The sequence below is a fragment of the Amphibalanus amphitrite genome, unplaced genomic scaffold (assembly GCF_019059575.1).
Source record: "Amphibalanus amphitrite isolate SeventyFive unplaced genomic scaffold, NRLGWU_Aamphi_draft 000329F_arrow, whole genome shotgun sequence".
Lineage (NCBI taxonomy): Eukaryota > Metazoa > Arthropoda > Thecostraca > Balanomorpha > Balanidae > Amphibalanus > Amphibalanus amphitrite.
The window spans coordinates 12,010-29,918 of NW_024881824.1; the positions used below are offsets into that span (position 1 = coordinate 12,010).

At 50.5% G+C, this 17,909-nt stretch overlaps 1 protein-coding gene across 1 annotated transcript; it reads left to right on the forward strand.

Annotated features, from left to right (window-relative positions):
• Positions 1 to 11,328: 11,328 nt before the first annotated feature.
• Positions 11,329 to 11,922, forward strand: LOC122388629 (lactose-binding lectin l-2-like). Its single transcript, XM_043379841.1, has one exon. The coding sequence runs from the start codon at positions 11,329 to 11,331 to the stop codon at positions 11,920 to 11,922; it is 594 nt and encodes a 197-aa protein (XP_043235776.1).
• The last annotated feature ends 5,987 nt before the right edge of the window (positions 11,923 to 17,909 follow it).

Below are 17,909 nucleotides of genomic sequence, written 5' to 3' on the forward strand. Positions count from 1 at the left end.
TACTCGATGTTATAGCGCATTCCCAAGAAGACCCGTGAACGGCAAAATAATTTATATTTGACTTGACCTGTGACGTCATCGGTAACCCCGAGGTCAATGAAATTGGGTTTCCTTCGACAAATTTGACAGGGCTTTCGAACGATTCACGAAAGTGTCTTGATTGGATGAGGCTGATCTCTATTGTGACATCACAGGTCATCATCCATTCAGATGACTACCCTCGTGTCAGATCTATGATAAACATAATATCCAGACTCATTTAAGAAACCCATATTTGTCTTAATGAAATGCTGCTCGTTATTGTAAATTTGACAGATTTGACCTTCTTTGACCTCCCTGTAACATCACAGGTCAAAATTGACGGATACTCGATCTTGTGCGTCTTGAGTCCTTTCGAATGCCATTTGCATTTTTTTCGATCCAACTGTTGATTCCGCAGATGTGATGGGGGATAAGCCTCTTCTGGTTGTCTGAAGTAACCAAATGTTTCCTTTTCAGACTGTTCACGTCGAACTAGCTACAAGACACTGCATTGCCAGTGCACGCCGCGTGGCTTACATGGCACTATTTTCGGCACACTATCGTTTCCGAAGTGTCCTGTTTGCATTCCCCATGTTCACAAATTTGACCGGAAGAGGTGCCGGACGGGCCGTGCTACCGCCCAGCAAAAGCCAAAGAAGGACTCGTCTCGGCCGCAGCCAAGTATCAGGCGAGCTGCTGGCGACGTCACAAATGTAAATAAGGCTGTAGACGTTGATCAATTTAGGACTCACCATGCAAGGATCGTCACAGCACCGAAGGGTAACGATAGCTCTGTTCCGCGCGCAGTGGCCACCACTCTCTACCGCTGCGGAATTTGTAGCATCACAGTGGTTGACTTGCACTTTCTGATCGAGCACATGAAAGTGCATAACCCCCAAAGCGTGTCAAAAAACAAGCTTGTCAAAATACAAGCGTGCCCAGATGGGCCGCAAGCGGCTGTTGGTAGTCGTGGTGCAGACAAGCCAGATTCGCCGATGCCAGCGGCACCGACATCTCGTGATCGGCAAGTGCTGCCAGTACAGAGAACGGCAACAGCTTCGCTGCTGTCGTCCTCGTCGGCACTCGCAGAGGCCACAGGAAACCACAGCGGGGCTCCGCGTCCAGTCGCCTTCGCGTGTTCTATGTGCCCGCGGGTATTGAAAACCAAAAACCACCTCCGTCAGCACGTCATGAAGTCACACTCGGGCTCGGGCTCACGATCGAGTGCGATGTACTCGCGGGAAGCGCATCGGGAGGGCCCCGGCGGCGAAACCACGCCGGTCTCGCCGTGGCGGTGCAGTGCTGAACTGGTGGAAAGCAATGTCGGCGCAGTCGCCCGGGAGGGGATCTGCCCGCAGTGCGGCATTGACGTGGCGTCTAAGGAGCTGCTACTGCAGCACATACTCCAACAGTGTCGCGCCGAGAGCGGCCCCTACTGCTGCCACCTCTGTCCGCGCTCCTTTGGCACAGCGGACCGCCTGATGGAGCACAGCGGGCAGCACGACCCGGCCACGGACTGGCAGTGCAGCCGGTGTCCGGCTCGGATCGTCGGACCGAGGAGCGCTCTGACGGCGCATCTGATTCAGGCGCACTCGTTGATGGAAAGCGCCTGACGCTGAGCTTATGGCCAACTGTGCTCTCCATGCTGCCACAATTGGTTGTCGGGGCTTCATGTGTCTCCGCCTGCCGTCGTTCGGTCTTTCAAAGCTGTTGCTTAGGAGTGAAAGTGACATTGATTCCTTGATTGATCACGTGCCTTAGAGAGACGCTTAAGAGTGACCTAAATATAAGGAACGTTTTGCGATTCAGTGTGAGGCGAACTTCAAAGCGTTATTCGTGTAAGAAGTTCTAGCTAGTAGCTTGTCTTGTATGCATTTAACAACGGATTGTATGACGCACAGTTGATTTTAAATGTACCATTGAACACCGATTAGCATATCATGTATTGTGTAACGATTCCAACCAATCACGTCCGGTGGGCCCTGCCTTTGATTAGCTGTGAAAGCATCGAACTGAACCGTTATTACCTTAATGCACACTGTGAAAGCAAATACATTGTGTTTGGTCACATCTTCGGTTGTAGTTATCTGATCGGTTGTCTGTTTCACGTTATCTGTGACGGATTGTGACTGGCGAGCAGCTGTAAATTTAATGACACTGACGTCACGGTTACTGTGAGCGTTTAGTTAACCCGCGCACCGACGGGGGGGCGGATATCCGCCCCCCCCCCCTGAGGTTTTTCGCGAATAGCGGAAAAACCGCGGCGCTACGCGCCGCGAAATTTGGTATGACTATTCCCTCATCAATTTTACACATGGTGTGCAAGTTTGAACCTCCTACCTTTCAAGGTCAGGTCACCAGGTCACTTTGAATGACCCAACCTCAAGTCACTTTTTTGCAACTTTGTCACCGTGCCAGAGCTACAGTAGATGTCGGAGGCCTTTGAAAGTCGCAGGATGTTATTAGGTCATTAGTAGCTACAATTTGTTTATCTCGGAATTTTGATATCGGTGACCTAAGGTCAGGTCAATTTCGCGACCTCCCCATTATAAGTCAATAGCGGAAAAATCAACTCCCTGTTTTTACCACTAAAACGGGTCGGAATGGCCCCATATACCATACATGACTTCATATACGATCAACCTTCACTACCTTGAGGTCTGTTTTGCTGTTGGGCAGTTGTGAGGTCATGTGACGTCATCAAAGGTCACCAAAGGTTTTTGGCCAATAACTCCGTACAGGAACAAGATACAGACGCGTGGATGGTCTCATTGTGTTCAGCTCGTCAAGGCGCATCGAATGATATACATGATGACCTCGAGGTCACGTGACCTGAGGTCAACCTTTGACCTTGACCTTTCGAGGTCAACATATATATCATTCGATGCGGATTGACGAGATGATCACGATGCTGCCCTTAGTTTGTTCCTATCTTGACTAATTCGAAAGTTATTCGAGAAAAACTCTCCATATCCAGCGCCGCCATTTTGACTTTTTCGACCCCTGTGACGTCATCTTTGACCTGACCTGAAAATGACCTTTGTAAAAATTGTAGATCTTGACCGTGCGTATCCGATGACGTTTACCGCTTGTCGCTATCTTGCTTCGTTCTCGAGATCTCAGGGGGGGGCGGTCATCCGCCCCCCCCCCCGTCGGTGCGAAGTTGGCGCAGACCCCCGTCGGTGCGCGGGTTAAAACCAGATTGTTTACAGCTGTCAAATGGAACGCTGAAATCCCTTCGGCCCTTCCTATCTATGTTTTATGACGAACTGTGCGACTGGATCAAGGATGGACTTCTAATGATGTCTTTCCAGCGTTAGGTATTTAGCTCATTGCATCTGGCTGTTATTCGGGCTTGTGCTATTTGACAAAATAAGGCTGGAAATCACCTGGCGAAGTACCAGCAGGCAGCCGTGCGTATTCCGTTTACTTGGATAAGAGCCGTTTTATCGATATCAAAAAGACCAATCAGATGATGTATCGACAATACAAGGGTAGGTATCAGCTCCTGAGCAGTGATTTGTTCCCGCAGGCCGCAATGATACACTCGCTAAAGCCTTCCAGTAGATACAGACATTGGTTTCCGTAGCTAGGGCAGTGGCGGATCCAGAGGGGGCCATGGCCCGCCTTGGGCCTCCCGGGGGCACCACCACGGTGTTTTTTTTTATAATTCATCACGGAGGTCACCGACGGGAGCTTCAACCCAGAGGTCTCCTAAGGGGGCACCATCCAGAAGGCCTATCGGAATAGGTAAGGTACCGTTTTCGGGGTCTCCCGGATGCCCATTTCTGTCCCTCGACTCGGGTGAGGCTATTTTTATCCCGAGGTCCGTGGGGGCACCATCCCGAGTTCTCCGAGGGCACTATCCCGAGTTCTACGTGAGCACCATCCCAAGGTCGGAGGGGGTACCATCTCGAGGGTCCGGGGGCACCATCCCGAGGTCTCCGCTGGCACCATCGCGAGGTCTGGAGGCACCATCCCGAGGTCTGATGGCAGAGGGGGCACCATCCCGAAGTCTGTCTCCGGGGGCACCATTCCAGGGGCACCATTCCGAAATCCGCGGTCTGGATGGGCACCATCCCGAGGTCTCAGGGCACCATCCCCCTGAGTAAGTGGCCGAAATCCGTGGATTTTTTGGGGGGCACCATATAACACCGTATGCCCCCCCCTTGACGAAATCCTGGATCCGCCACTGAGCTATGGTCATGTGACAGGTGTGTGGTTTTGCTTAATTGCGCTGAATAATTACGCAAACGGTAGGTATAGCGTGACATAATTCCTCGCCGAACGAGGGGAGTGCAATCTCCAGTTTTGTCGTGATTGTTAGGAATGCGTTAGAGGGTTTTAATTAGTCATACCTACTTTACCTCGTATTCAATCCGCATCTGACGTTAGCTGTATTTTCAAGATCATATCAGGTCACTGACCACTCGCCTATGACTCGCGTAGGAAACCGATATGAATGTAAGAATTGCGAAGTTTAGATCCTATGATACTTGCCTGCATTGTTCAAAAGTGCCCGAAATTTAACCCGCGCCGGGCCGGTGCTCCGAGATTCCGCGCCGGGCCGGGGGGTGTCTGAACACCCACCTCCTTCTAACTCGGCTCCTGGGCCACGTAGCGACACGCAGTAAGCGGCAATCGAAAGAACGTCCAAAATAAGGACGAAAACACTTGTTCATTTCTTGGGTCAGGTCAAAGGTCGGGTCACCAGAGGTCACCAAAGGTAAAATGTTGACTATTTCAACATTTTGGAAACTGCCGACGGCTATCTCGGGAACCGATAGAGCTACAGCGCCGTGGAAAAGGGCATTCGATAACCCTTTTACAGACCTTTCTTAGTATTGCTCTCAGATTTGACCTCAGGTTAACGGTTTAGCCTCCAGAGGGCAAAAACTCCAAAAATAGGTAGGTAGCTGTTTTTATGAAAAGTGTTTTTCGACAATAACATTTGATTAAAAAAAGCCACGACATTTCTATTGCCAGAATCGTGTTCCTCTCGCCGAGACGCGTCGAAAGAACTATTACTTGACCTTGAAAGGTCAACTTGAAAATTTGACCTCAGGTCAAGGTCATGACCTGACCGGAAAGGGTCATGTTGCATATCATTCGATGCGTCTCAACAAGACAAACACAATGAGGCCATCCCCAGCGTCCCATCTCTTTCTAATCGAGAGTTATTGGCAAAAATCTGTTTGTAGCCTCAAATGTCCCGTAGCTCAGTTGGTAGAGCATTGGACTCCCGGTAGTGAGAGCCCGGGTTCGAGACGCCCCGGCGCTCGATATTTGAGACTCCTGACGGGGATGGTCTGCGGTTGGTGGGAGCAGCCGCAGCCAGTTGAAGTCAGTTGAGTGGGGCAGGCCGTGTCCGGCTTTGAAGGGCACGTTAAACTTTGGCATCTAAATTCTCCCGATACCCGGAATTGCGCGATCGGACGGTAGGGGTCGGGGTCTACGCAACAAGCTCTGCTTAGCGTGGGCTCCGGCTCTGTCAATCCGTCCATTCAAACATTCGAGCTAAATTTATTAAAAAAATGACCTCAGATGACCTTTCCAGAGGCTATCAGCAAAAAAGACACCTTGGTCGTCACGGGTGGTCCAAATTATTGTGATTCTGAAATATTTGGACTGTTCCTATGCGTAAACACGGATCTAGAGGCATTTTCATTTTTCTCCATTAACTTATAATGGTAAGGTCACGCCACTGGCCTGACCTTAGGTCACGTATATAAAAAATCCGAGATATACAAATTATAGGCGCCCATAACATCATGCAATCCACCAAGTTTAAAACCTTTCTGACAAACACTGCAGGCTGGACATGATTGCAAACTTTTTTAGGCTTAGTCAGTTAACTTGACCTGGTAAACTGACCTGACATGACTTAGGGTCAAAAATTTCACACATTGTCCAAAACTGATGTACAAAAAGCTACTCCAAGCGGCGCGGCGCTACGCGCGCGTTTTTTTTTATTCACACGCAAAAAACGCGATAGGGTGGTAACATACCTACATATGCCCCCCCCCCCCCACTGGGGCCAAGGTTAAGAAATCTTTGGTAAGAGAAGCCAATGTTATGAGTACAAGTAGGAATTCAGGGGTGTAATTTTCCTAAAATGTTTGTGGGTGCCCAGCTGTAGGGGCGCCGGCCTTTTTGGGGCGCAATGGATATTCTTTATGTGGGAGCCTAAATTAACACCGGATTTGATAACATTGCTAGCCGAAGGGCGCTTCAAGTGACATGTCTGACTAAGAAAATACACGCTTAAAAGTGTAAAGTGACCGGAAGGGCGTAAACAAATGTAGAGGGACGTCAAATGTAGGGGCGCCAGACGGTTACGAGGGCGCCATGAAACCATGGAAAGGGCGCCATTGTCCTAGAAGGGCGCCGAGTGATTGAAAACTATATGTATATGGTCCAGGAGCACTGGGAGACCGGAAGGGCGCCGAACAGTCAGTAGCGCTAAGTTAGTGGGGGACGTAGGGGCGCCAGACGGTTACGAGGGCGCAGTGAGACCATGAAAAGGAAAAAGAGTGATTGAAAACGCTATGTGGCAGAGGGGCGCTCAGAGGTCAGAAGGGCGCTGCAAGGTCAGTAATGCAAAGTTGGTGGGGACGTAGGGGCGCCAGACGGTTACGAGCGCGCCGTGGGACCATGAAAAGGGCACCATTCTCTTAGGAGGGCGCCGAGTGATTGAAAACGCTATGTGATCCAGGCCGGACGCTCAGAGGCCAGAAGGGCGCCGCACAGTCAGGAAGGCTAAGTTGGTAGGGACGTAGGGGCGCCAGACGGTTAGGTACGAGGGCGCCGTGAGACCATGAAAAGGGCGCCGAGTGATTGAAAGCGCTATGTTATCCAGGGGCGCTGAGAGGCCAGAAGCGCGCCGAATTACAGTAGAGGGATGCACGGTGGACAGAGACCTAAGGGCGCGAGACGGTCAGGAGGGCGCCGTTAGACCATGAGAATGGCGCGGTGCTGTCAAAAGGGCGTCATTCTCCCAAAAGGGCGCCAAGTTATTGAAAAGGCTATATTATTCGGGAACACAAGACGGTTAGGACTTAGGAGAATGTCGTTAGGGCATCCGAAGAGCGCCGTGCTCTCGAAAAGACGCTTGTAAAAGACTTGTGGGTGCATTTTCATTATTGTGGGGGCATAACTCAGGAGTGTGGGTGCATCTGCTACCAGTTTACGCGGCCAAATGTGTAAAAATACGCAACACTTCTTCAAAACTGCGATAGCCCGTCGGGGGGCCTATACCTAGGTATGCAAACAGCACCCGTTCGTTTCACATTAAAGGGACCCTCCCACCTTAACATTAGATTTGAGTTGAGATAGCCGAAATGGGGTCCCTGGCTCACAATTACCGGTTTCGGCACTCACAACATCGAGAAATGCCTTAAATCGGAAAGATTGAATTTCAAAATTGCAGCATTTTGATTCAGAGGGGCTAATGCATAAGAATACCCCTCTGAATGTGTGACGTCATCGCAGATATCTAACGATTTTTAAATGTTTGACTAAAACGTTTTGTAGCACGCGGTGGTATATGCTGCTTTGCGCGCAACAAATGCCGCACTTTCAAATAAAGTAGCTAGGAACAGCGGGGATCCCAAAAAGTAAACAAAAGTAAAAGTCTAATATCTTGAAAACCGGTGAATATTTTTTGATGAAATTTGGTAGATATTCGTTTTTGCTCTTTCTGAACCGAGCGACATCACTTTCATGCCAATTCATTAACCCTCGCACGACCAGGCCATTTCTCATAACACGAACGACCAGGGGGGGGGGGTTGTTACGACCCCCCCCCCTGGCGTTTCGAAACGGAAGGTCGTAGAGCTTAGCGGAAAAAACCAACGGATTGCTCTCAACGAGATCTCGCGATTGGTGGTATATTTTTTGGTCCTAGGTCAACATTTGACCTACTTTTGACCGGTCAAAGGTCAAATTTTCGGAAAAATAGACTTTTTTCAACTTTCCGGCGGCGATTGCGGCAAAACGGTGGGAGATATCGACTTGAAACCTTCACTATCGTGTTCCTTGATCAATTCTCTATCGTTTGGTATGTATTTCGTTTCCCTAGCTCTAAAAATGGCGCGTTGGGAGCGCCGGAAGTCGGCAAGGTCACAGTCGGCGGCAGAAATTCGAAAAATCAAAATTTAAATTTTTTAAATCTGATTGTATTTTTGGATTTGGGAGGTCCATTTGCTCCCTATAGAAGCTAATATTGCTGCATATTCCCATTGAGGTGACAAGAATTAGCAAAATAGTGGTTCGGGCGCTTTTCAAAAATAGTACCGGACGCTGTTCCTCTTGTGACGTCATAGCTCCGTGACCTGACCTGACGCGGTCAAATTTCGTATACCATATGATAGCCAATACTTGCCCCAACATGCATGGGAAGTTTCATCACGATCCATCAACCGATGTCCGTACCACCGGCAGGAAACCTCGGGCGTTGGCACTCAGTTTGTGAAAATCCGGCCGGAGGCTGTACCTCTTATGACGTCATAGCTCCGTGACCTGACATGACCCGATCAATTTTTTTTCGACAAAAGATGCGCAAAGGTTGCCCCATAGGGTATTGAAAATTTCAGCCCGCTACGACAAGCCGTTTAGCGTGCACTTCGAAAAAACCTCAGGGGGGGGGGGGGGGGTTGATACAACCCCCCCCCCTAGGCGTTCTAGGGTTAACTATTTTGAAAGTGGGAGGGTCCCTTTAACCCGCGCCGGGCCGCGAGGGGTGTTTGAACACCCCCCCCCCTGCGGTTTTTCGCAGATAGCGCCGCCGTTTTTGGCACACCTGTTCGTGCATCTTTCCCGCACATGTTGTGAAAATTTCAGACCCAGGTCGCCTTAGGTCAGGTCACCAGGTCACGCCAAGTGACCTCACCTCAGAAAAAATAAGAATGCTCGTCATAGCTACACCGACTAATCGATTGCCTTAAAACTTTCAGCGATTTATTAGAACAACATTTTTTTTTCTATAGTTCGTTTTTTTTCAAAAGGACTCTGGCTCCAAGTACACCCCATGGTGTGTCAAAAGTGGAAATAGCCGGTGCGCCGTCTGGCAACCCGGCATGGCAGCCCGCCGCCATAGGGAAATTCATGCTTTTGTCGCTTTTTCGCTCCTTATGAGTCACTTGATCTAATTAGAGCTTAACTAGGAACGAGGCGGGTCACTTGGACGTATTCGGGAGCCGAATACGGTGTTTTGGAGCCAATACCTGGGAAACCCTACCCGCCCAATGCGAGTATTTAAGAGTCTGCATCAGGGGCGCGGGAACTACTTTCCGACTGGGGGGGGGGGGGCACACCATAATAGAGATTAACCTAGGGTACCCCCAAATCTAGTTTTCTCACCGGTTTTAGGCCACTTATTTTTCACCCCTCGGCTTTTTCAACAAAAAAAGAAAACATTTGCAAACAAAGTGTGGTATTCCGTCTCAAAGCTGTGGGGGCACCGCCCCCACGGCCCCAGAGTTGGGGGGGCAAGTTGCCCCCACTGCCCCCCCGGCTCCCGCGCCTATGGTCTGCATGCCCAAATTAACGCTGAGCGCGGCCGTTTTTGGTCGGTTTTCCGCGACCTTGTGGCGAAATCGCCTTATTTATTCAACCAGGGTGGGCTAATTCGCTTAACTAGGAATGAGGCGTTGAAGAGAATTATTCAAGGAATAGAGTTGTGCAAAAATATTTTTTGTATTGTTAAAACTGTATCCGCCCTCGAACGATAAATATTGTTGACCCATCAGGAACACATCCCCTGGAATGCGTTTGGACTTGGCTGGATCTAATATTAGCGAGTATCTGCTAATGCAGTTTCTTGGCTTACACAGTACGCACACAAGCATACATACTTCCTGCCCTTGGTTATCCCTCACTTGAGTGAAAATTTTGCTATAATAACCATTCCAAGCAGTTAACAGGTTTTAGTGCAGTGCCAAGTCGGAGCCGTTCAGCGCCGCCAGTCTCCCAGGCGGCGCGTAACGGCCGCCGCCGGCCGCGCGCCGCCGCTCTGGCAGGGTGTTTGACTTCATATCTCTGTTGCTAGAAAAGTTGTGGACCGATTTACATGATTCTTGCATGAAAAGATCCGCCATTCAATTCTTATCAGATAACGAAAATTTGACGTCAATTGCACGATCCGCTGCCCATATTGTGGTACTGCCATCTATTGACAAGGCTGGCGAACTAAAGCCGGGCGGCTATTTCCACTTTTGACACACCATGCCTTGTTATGTCCCCAAGGTCATCTCAGGTCACGAACAGAATCTAACAGTTTTTCGCTAATAAATTCTGATAGAGGCGTGCTAGAGCGCTGAAAACGCTTTAGATGTGTTCGGTTCGACGTCGCGGATCGACTGATATGCAACATGATCTTTTCCGGTCAGGTCATGACCTTGGTCCTTGACCTGAGGTCAACTTTTTTTGATGATGACCAATTTTTGATGATGACCTTATCAAAAGAAGAGCTCAAAAGCTAGATCGATTGCTTTTCCATGCGTTTTTCTAGCTATCATATAGTTCCTGAGATAAATGCAGGTTTCTGAAAAATACCTATAGGTAATGACATTTGGCAAATTTTGACCTTTGATGACCTCCAGTGACCCCAATATGGTTCTAAGGTGAAAATGACTGAACTGAAATGAGAGCTGAAAATGAGAGCTATCGACTGCTTTTTACCGCGTCTTTCTAGCCCTCTTAGTTTTTGAGTTGAGGTGGGTGGTAACATACTTAGGTATGCCCCTTCCCCCCCCCCCCCACTAGGGCGAAGTTGGCTGAGACCGCCACTGGGGCGCGGGTTAATGCCCTTATTTTCATATATTGCTGCTCACAAACCCTATCGTGCACCATTCTTGTCACCGGCTCGACTCTGCTATTTGGTTACGTTTTAGTGCTGACCGATTCCCTCCCACTGCCTGCAGCCACGGTTCAATGTTACACAAAGCACCCCGAGGTTAGCGAGGCATCGTCCCGGATCCCAGTGGCTCTGTTGCTATAGGCTCTCTCGAACTGATTGCCAATAGAGGACGATGGTTGGCTGAATGGTTCTCGGATCGAATTATTGACCACGTCTGGGTGATAAGCGCCGGGAACTGACTACTGAGTTCAGAGCTGCCCCGGAATGTGGCGTCTTTACGTCTGCGAGACATCTGTTAGCCGTCGGTTTGTCAGTTAGCATACCTGCTGCGTCTCTGGTAGCTGGCGTTACCGGGAGCTCGCCAAGGCCGCGTCTGTCCACCGCGTCTGGACGGTGTATAAAGTGTTCCGGCGGCTGGCCGGGCCACCAGAGCCGCTCCCGTCTCCGCCATGTTCACCCCTATCTCGCTGACGGTGATCTGTGCGGCGCTGCTGCTGCCGGCCGCGCTGGCCGACCTGCAGACAGAGAGGCTGCTCCGTGGCCAGGAGGTGCTCGAGCAGGGACAGAAGGCGCTGCAGCAGCAGCTGAAGGTGCTGCAGCAGGGCGTGGACGCGGTGCGCGCGGCGCTGGGCGCCTGCCCTGCCGGCTGGCACGAGCACGACGGCAACTGTTTCCGGCTGTTCGACGAGGAGCTGACTGCCGATGGGGCCGCCGAGGCGTGCCGCGTGTACGACCGGCGCGCCCGGCTGGCCTCCGCCGACAACGTCTCTCGGCCGCATGTGCACGGCCTGGTGGACGCCAGCCAGCACCACCGGGCCTGGATCGGCCTGCGTCTGGAGGAGGACGGCTGGATCTGGAGCGACGGCCACGTGCTGGAGAGCGGCGACAGCGACTGGCTGCGCGGCCAGCCGGACGACAACGGCGGAGAGAGGTGCGTCATGTACGACAACTCGGCGCGCTACGGCGGCTGGACGCAGGGCTGGGCCGACGAGCGCTGCGTGCTCACGGCCCCCTTCGTCTGCCAGATCAAACTCCGGTGCTAGGGATGCGCTCAGCCCAGGTGACAGAGCGCTATTCGTCCTGTTCACCTGTGGGGCTCGGGGCTTACGCCACCTCTGTGTCCTCCGTTGGCCTCGGGCGTTATCACACTGAGCGAACGATTCTCTTAACGAAAGCTATTTCTATTTGTTTGTGACTTGCAAAAAATATACGGATCTATTCGTATTCACTTTATAAACAATCGATTCTCGACTGCCGGTTTGAGTCCGATATGTCTGCTGTGGTATTAGGTACATACAGGTCTCGCGAGATTAAGCGGTAGGTTTTGCACTTTTACATTTCCGGTTATATCTCAGAAACTAATCGATGTACGATGAAGCCATTTTACACGATCATGGCCGGCTTGTTACCCAACAAGTCGATCGCATCTTCAACACTTAAAAGCTTAAGACGACGAAGATATAGCCAGAAATACACTAAATTTTCTAGGTGCAAAACCTACCGCTAAAACCCGCGAGACCTGTACTTATGTACACTCGACCCTGCTTTTGACTTGAAGGGGGGCTCTGCAGATCTCCTTTATTTATTTTCCATTACACAGATTGTCTCGTACCACCAATCCTTTGCATTAACCCGCGCCGTGCTGGTGGCCTGAACTTTCCGCCGAGTGCTGGGGGGGGGGGGCGTTTTCACGCCCCCCCCCGTCTAACTCGGCTCCTGGGCCACGTAGCGACACGCGGTAAGCGGCAATCGAAAGAGCGTCAAAAATAAGGACGAAAACACTTCGGTCATTTTTTGGGTCAGGTCAAAGGTCAGGTCACCAGAGGTCACCAAAGGTAAAATGTTGACTATTTCAACATTTTGGAAACTGCCAACGGCTATCTCGGGAACCGATAGAGCTACAGCGCCGCGGAAAAGCGCATTCGATAGCCCTTTTACAGACCTTTCTGAGTAATGTTCTCAGATTTGACCTCAGGTCAACGGTTTAGCCTCCAGAGGGCAAAAACTCCAAAAATAGCCGTTTTTACGAAAAACGTTTTTTCGTCAATAACTTTTGACTCATAAGCGCCATGACATTACTTTTGCCAGCATCGTGTTTCTCTCGTCGAGACGCGTCGAATGAACTATTCGTTGACCTTGAAAGGTCATTTTGAAAATTTGACCTCAGGTCAAGGTCATGACCTGACCGAAAAGGGTCATGTTGCATATCAGTCGATCCGTATCGTCGAGCTGAACACATCTGACGTGTTTTCACCGCTCTAGCACGTCTCTATCAAAAGTTATAGCCAAAAAACTGCTGGCGACCGTTCATGACCTGAGATGACCTCAGGGGCACACAGAGGGGTCACAGGTGCATTTTTCCTATTCAGTGTGTCATGTTTACCTATGAACCGATGTTTGAGAGCGTTTTGAACGATATTCGTCCAAAAGAGGCGCATTTCAATTTTCTCCCATTGACTTATAATGGAGAGGTCGCAAAATTGACCTGACCTTAGGTCACAGATATCAAAAATCCGAGATATACATTTTATACATACTGTTACTCATATCAATCGCTGAAAGTTTCAAAGTGATCGTTCAGTCGGTGTAGCTATAGCGAGCCTTTGAACTTTTTCTGAGGTAAGGTCACTTGACGTGACCTGGTGACCTGACCTTGAACGGCCTAGGTCTGAAATTTTCACAACATGTGCGGAAATGATGTAGGAACACCTGTACCAAAAACGGCGGCGCTGCGCGCCGTCGTTTTTGAGATATTTGCGAAAAACCTGAGGGGGGGCGTAAAAACGCCCCCCCCCCAGCACGGCGCGGGTTAAGGTCCAAACACAATTGCAGTAAAAATACAAGCAATCACTTCGTGACCTCCTGATCCTGGATAGGGATATGACGAGTCGTCATTTATACATGTATACAGGAAAAAAACTGCAGCTACCCACGCAAAATGCGAATAAGATGTTCCGTAAGGGCATCTAAATGTAATAAAAGCGGGCTATCATGTTGATTAGGTAGGTACTCTAACATAAATTGGTTAGTGGGTACTGTCAGCCCTAGTTGACCGGACAATCGGGAAAATCAATGTACATACACGTTGAATGCGTAGCATAGCAGCAGCCCAGCGTCCACTATATTAATAAACGATTACAATAATTATATCGAGAAGATTAGGTACTCTCTTATTATTAGCTTACGCTCTTGCTCATTTATCTATTTAGTTCATGTTATTTGTGGTCAAGCTACACAATTTTCCCGGCATTTTCGAACCGATTTGAGACATTTGAAGCCGTATTTAAAACTGTTGATTGTAATTCCGAATGGTACTACCATACGAACCGCTATCGGCTGGTAGTTCTGAACGATGCATGTTTTGGGGAAGTTAATGCTTTGGCATCACTAGCATTTACACGTATTTTACATAAAAATGCGGAGTGTGGTCACTGATCTTAAATGCACTAAATTTAGTTAATTAAGCATTATATTTGAGTCTAACACGTCATCTCTGATTCATACAGGTTCTGATCCATGTAGGTACGGCATTTATGTACAAGCCCATTATTTACCGAAAGCACGAGTTATCACCTATAGTGTCCTATAGGTGCTAATAGCTAAATAGGACTATGCCTCATGGCGAATGAAAATTCTGCTCATCTTGCCGGAAATTCACGTCTTCCTGTTCATGTGTTGTCAGTGTCACCATCACATGAAGGTAAGCATGCACATACCGATAAGTTATCTGTCCGTCTGGAGAGTGACCGTTTCAGGCCAAATGTACCTGTTGACCCGTGTCAGGACCGTTCGCCGCCCTGGCGCCGACAAGTCCGTATATATGTTTACGGTGGTTCGATCGTGTTATAACGCATCGAGCCGGGAGGGCCGAGGTGGCGTTTGTTTTACGTTCCAATGAGCAGCCCTTGTCATTGTCTTTCTTATTGCATATTCCGAGAAGGAACTACTTAGTCACTGCAAATTGTAGCACGCTACATCTTGAACATTTAACGTAATATCTTTTCGGCACGGCTCGGTCCGGCAGTCCCCCCCCCCCCCTCGCAGTCCGGTCACAGGCCTAGCCCTCCATTCACACACCCATCGCTGCTACCGGGTGACGCACAGCTGAGCGGAGCGCTGCTGCTGCGCTCTCCTCCCCTCTCATTATTCACTACCCCCCCCCCCCCCCCTCACCAGGCCCGCCATCCCCATTCAGCACTTTTCCCCAACTTCACCCAACGCGAGCAAGGGTGTGAGAATGTTGAAGGATGAATCTTAGAATAAGGCCGATAGGAATTGCGTAGAATTCGGTTACGGCAGTCGAGCTAGCAACCCTCGAGGGCAACTAAACTATAGCAACGCTAATACGAATTAAGTGGGCAATTTTCGTAATGGGGAGGCCAGTGATATAGGAATGGGTGACTGGACGAATGATCACATTCAATTAATCAATGTAATTACCACCCATAAGTTTGGCAGTGGTCATCGGGACTTCGAATGCCCTGTCCTTCACCTGCCCAACTGTACCGCAAACCCAGCTGATCGGATCCCTCTATCCCTAATCCGAGCAGTGAAGAAGCATCTCGTGCATCATGGTCTATACAATGAACAGAATCATCAAGCCTCTAAATTAAAAAGCATCTTCCATCAGATGTATTTGTATGCAAGGTGGATCATTCTAGACTTACATCTTCCTCAGCTGGATCTACATCTCTCCCATGTGTACGCAAGGAGGATCTATACCTACATCTCCCTCAGGTGGATCTCAACATCTATCTCAGGATCTCATCCATATCTGGACCTCTCTCTGAAGATCCCTCTCGGGATCTCTTCAACGACTCTCAAGCTCCCCTGTATCACAAGTTCTACTATCGAGTCATTACAGCCGCAAATTGTTCTCTCTCTTCTGCTAAACCAGCTGAACAACAGTGGACAGCGGTGTTTGATTATCCGCAACGATGCAGCAGTGCTTACCACGCCCTCCCTTTCTCTTTTACCTTGCTACAAAATAATAAGTGCCTTTCTATGCGTATCAAAGTTTTATAACATCTTTGCGTAAAATCGATCGAGTCTTTGTCTTAACAGCCTGAAAAAACAGCTTAGGCCTCTCCTAGTAAATATTAAATGTAACACAACATGAAACACACAATACATAATTAACATACTAACTATTCGATAGATTCATGACACCTACGCAGTTAGGGGAAAGTCTAAGCATTTATTTTAATAACCACAACACTGTTTAACACGACGGTTAAAATTTGTGCACGTTTGCTGAAAAGTGTCGCGAAAACCACGACTAAAAACGACACAAACAAGCGGGTTAAAGATAGCGTTAATTCCTCCACTTATTACTAAACACAGAAACAGATAGATGCGTTTCTTGGGCATCAGTAAACAATCAAGAACGATGGACTTCTCATAATGCACTATTGCCACATATGGCGTAAAAGACATAAAGAATGTCAGTAGAAAGATGACGGTGGATACGGTAGCCACGACGTCAATTCTGCCCGTCTGCCGGACCGGCGGGCGCTGCTCTGCAGGGAGAATGGTCCGTCGTCTTTGAGTGGTGTCTGCCATACTCTCAGGGGTGGCGGCTGAGGTGGGGGCTCGGGAAGGACCAAAGCCAGAGGTAGCAGAGGTCCCCAGGCTGACCATAGAGATCGTAGCCGGTGTCAGGGCGGTGGTCATCACGCTGGGTATGGCCGCTGGCGAGCGTGGTCGTGTCAGCGAGCTGTTGGCTGCCAGCGGCACCGCGAAGGAGGCGCTGGCGAGCTCCAGCTCCTTGGGCGCCAGGACTACCTCCTTGGTTGGTCTCGCGCTCTGGCCTGCTCCGGCGGTCGCGGATGACGCCGCCGCAGCGTCCTCTTCCCCACCAGTCCCGATCGTGACCCGACCCGTGGCGCGGCGCCAAGTCACGGCGATCAGAGCTCTGACGGACATACGAGGGTGACCCTGGCTGCGGTTCGAGTGCCGCCGCAGACGCCGCCGACTGGCCAGAGCCTTGGCCAGGATCTTGTAGTAGCAGAAGCCGACGATGGTCAGGCCGATGATGTACTCGATCAGGATGATGATGAAGGTGCGCAGCGGCTCGTGACGTTCGGCCGGCTGGTTGATGTCATAGCCTTCCGGGGTGGAAGCGAAGAGGGTGCCGCACCGTCCGTTGTCGTCGGCCCTGAACAGAAGCCAGCGGAACGTGCACGGAAGGCCGGCAAGAACGGTGAACACGAGCATGTTCTGCTTTCCGCCCGGGTAGCTGTGGTTCCTCACCACGATAAGGTAGCGCAGCAGTGTGATGGTCACGATCAAGCCAAAGTTCATCGAGGTGGTGCTTTGCATGACTATGTACCGTAGCAGGCACAAGCTGTCGTACAGGTGCACGTTGAGGCTGGACTCGGCTATCGGGAACACGATCCAGGCGAGCTGGTTGGCGCACAGCAGCGACACCAGGTAGTTGACCAGCGTGTGCAGCCGCCGGTTGACGGCGATGGTGACGATGACGGCCGAGTTCAGCACTACCGTCAGCGCTACCGTGACGGCGATGACTGCCACAAAGATGGCGTGCGCCGACCGCGTGCTGATGCCGCCCTCCTGACCCGAGTGCGGTGTGCAGACCAGCTCCGAGTGGTCCGCCGCGCCCCGCCGCTCGTGACACTCGAGGAACTCGGCGATCTTGAGCAGACACTCCGAGGATAGGTTGGGCACCAGGCCGGGCGGCAGGTCGTCGGAGAGGAGGTCCACTGGACCCCCCGGCAGCAGGTCTGTCGGACCCGGCAGCAGCTCTGTCGGACCACCACCGGCTGGCAGAGCTCCGTCCGGTGACCCATTCCGACCGTTTCCCACCGACATCCTGTCCCCACGGCGGCTCCAGCAGAAGTGGTCGCTGACGGTATTGAGCCCCGTATACTCCCTCCAGCTCAGAGCGGATCGGGGCGGTTCGTGGACGCACGTCAATTGAGCATTACACAAAGCGGATTGTTTGTGATCCTAAGAAAGCTGAAGGGCCAGAAAGAAAGAAATATTCTAGGGGAAGACGGGGGAACACCGC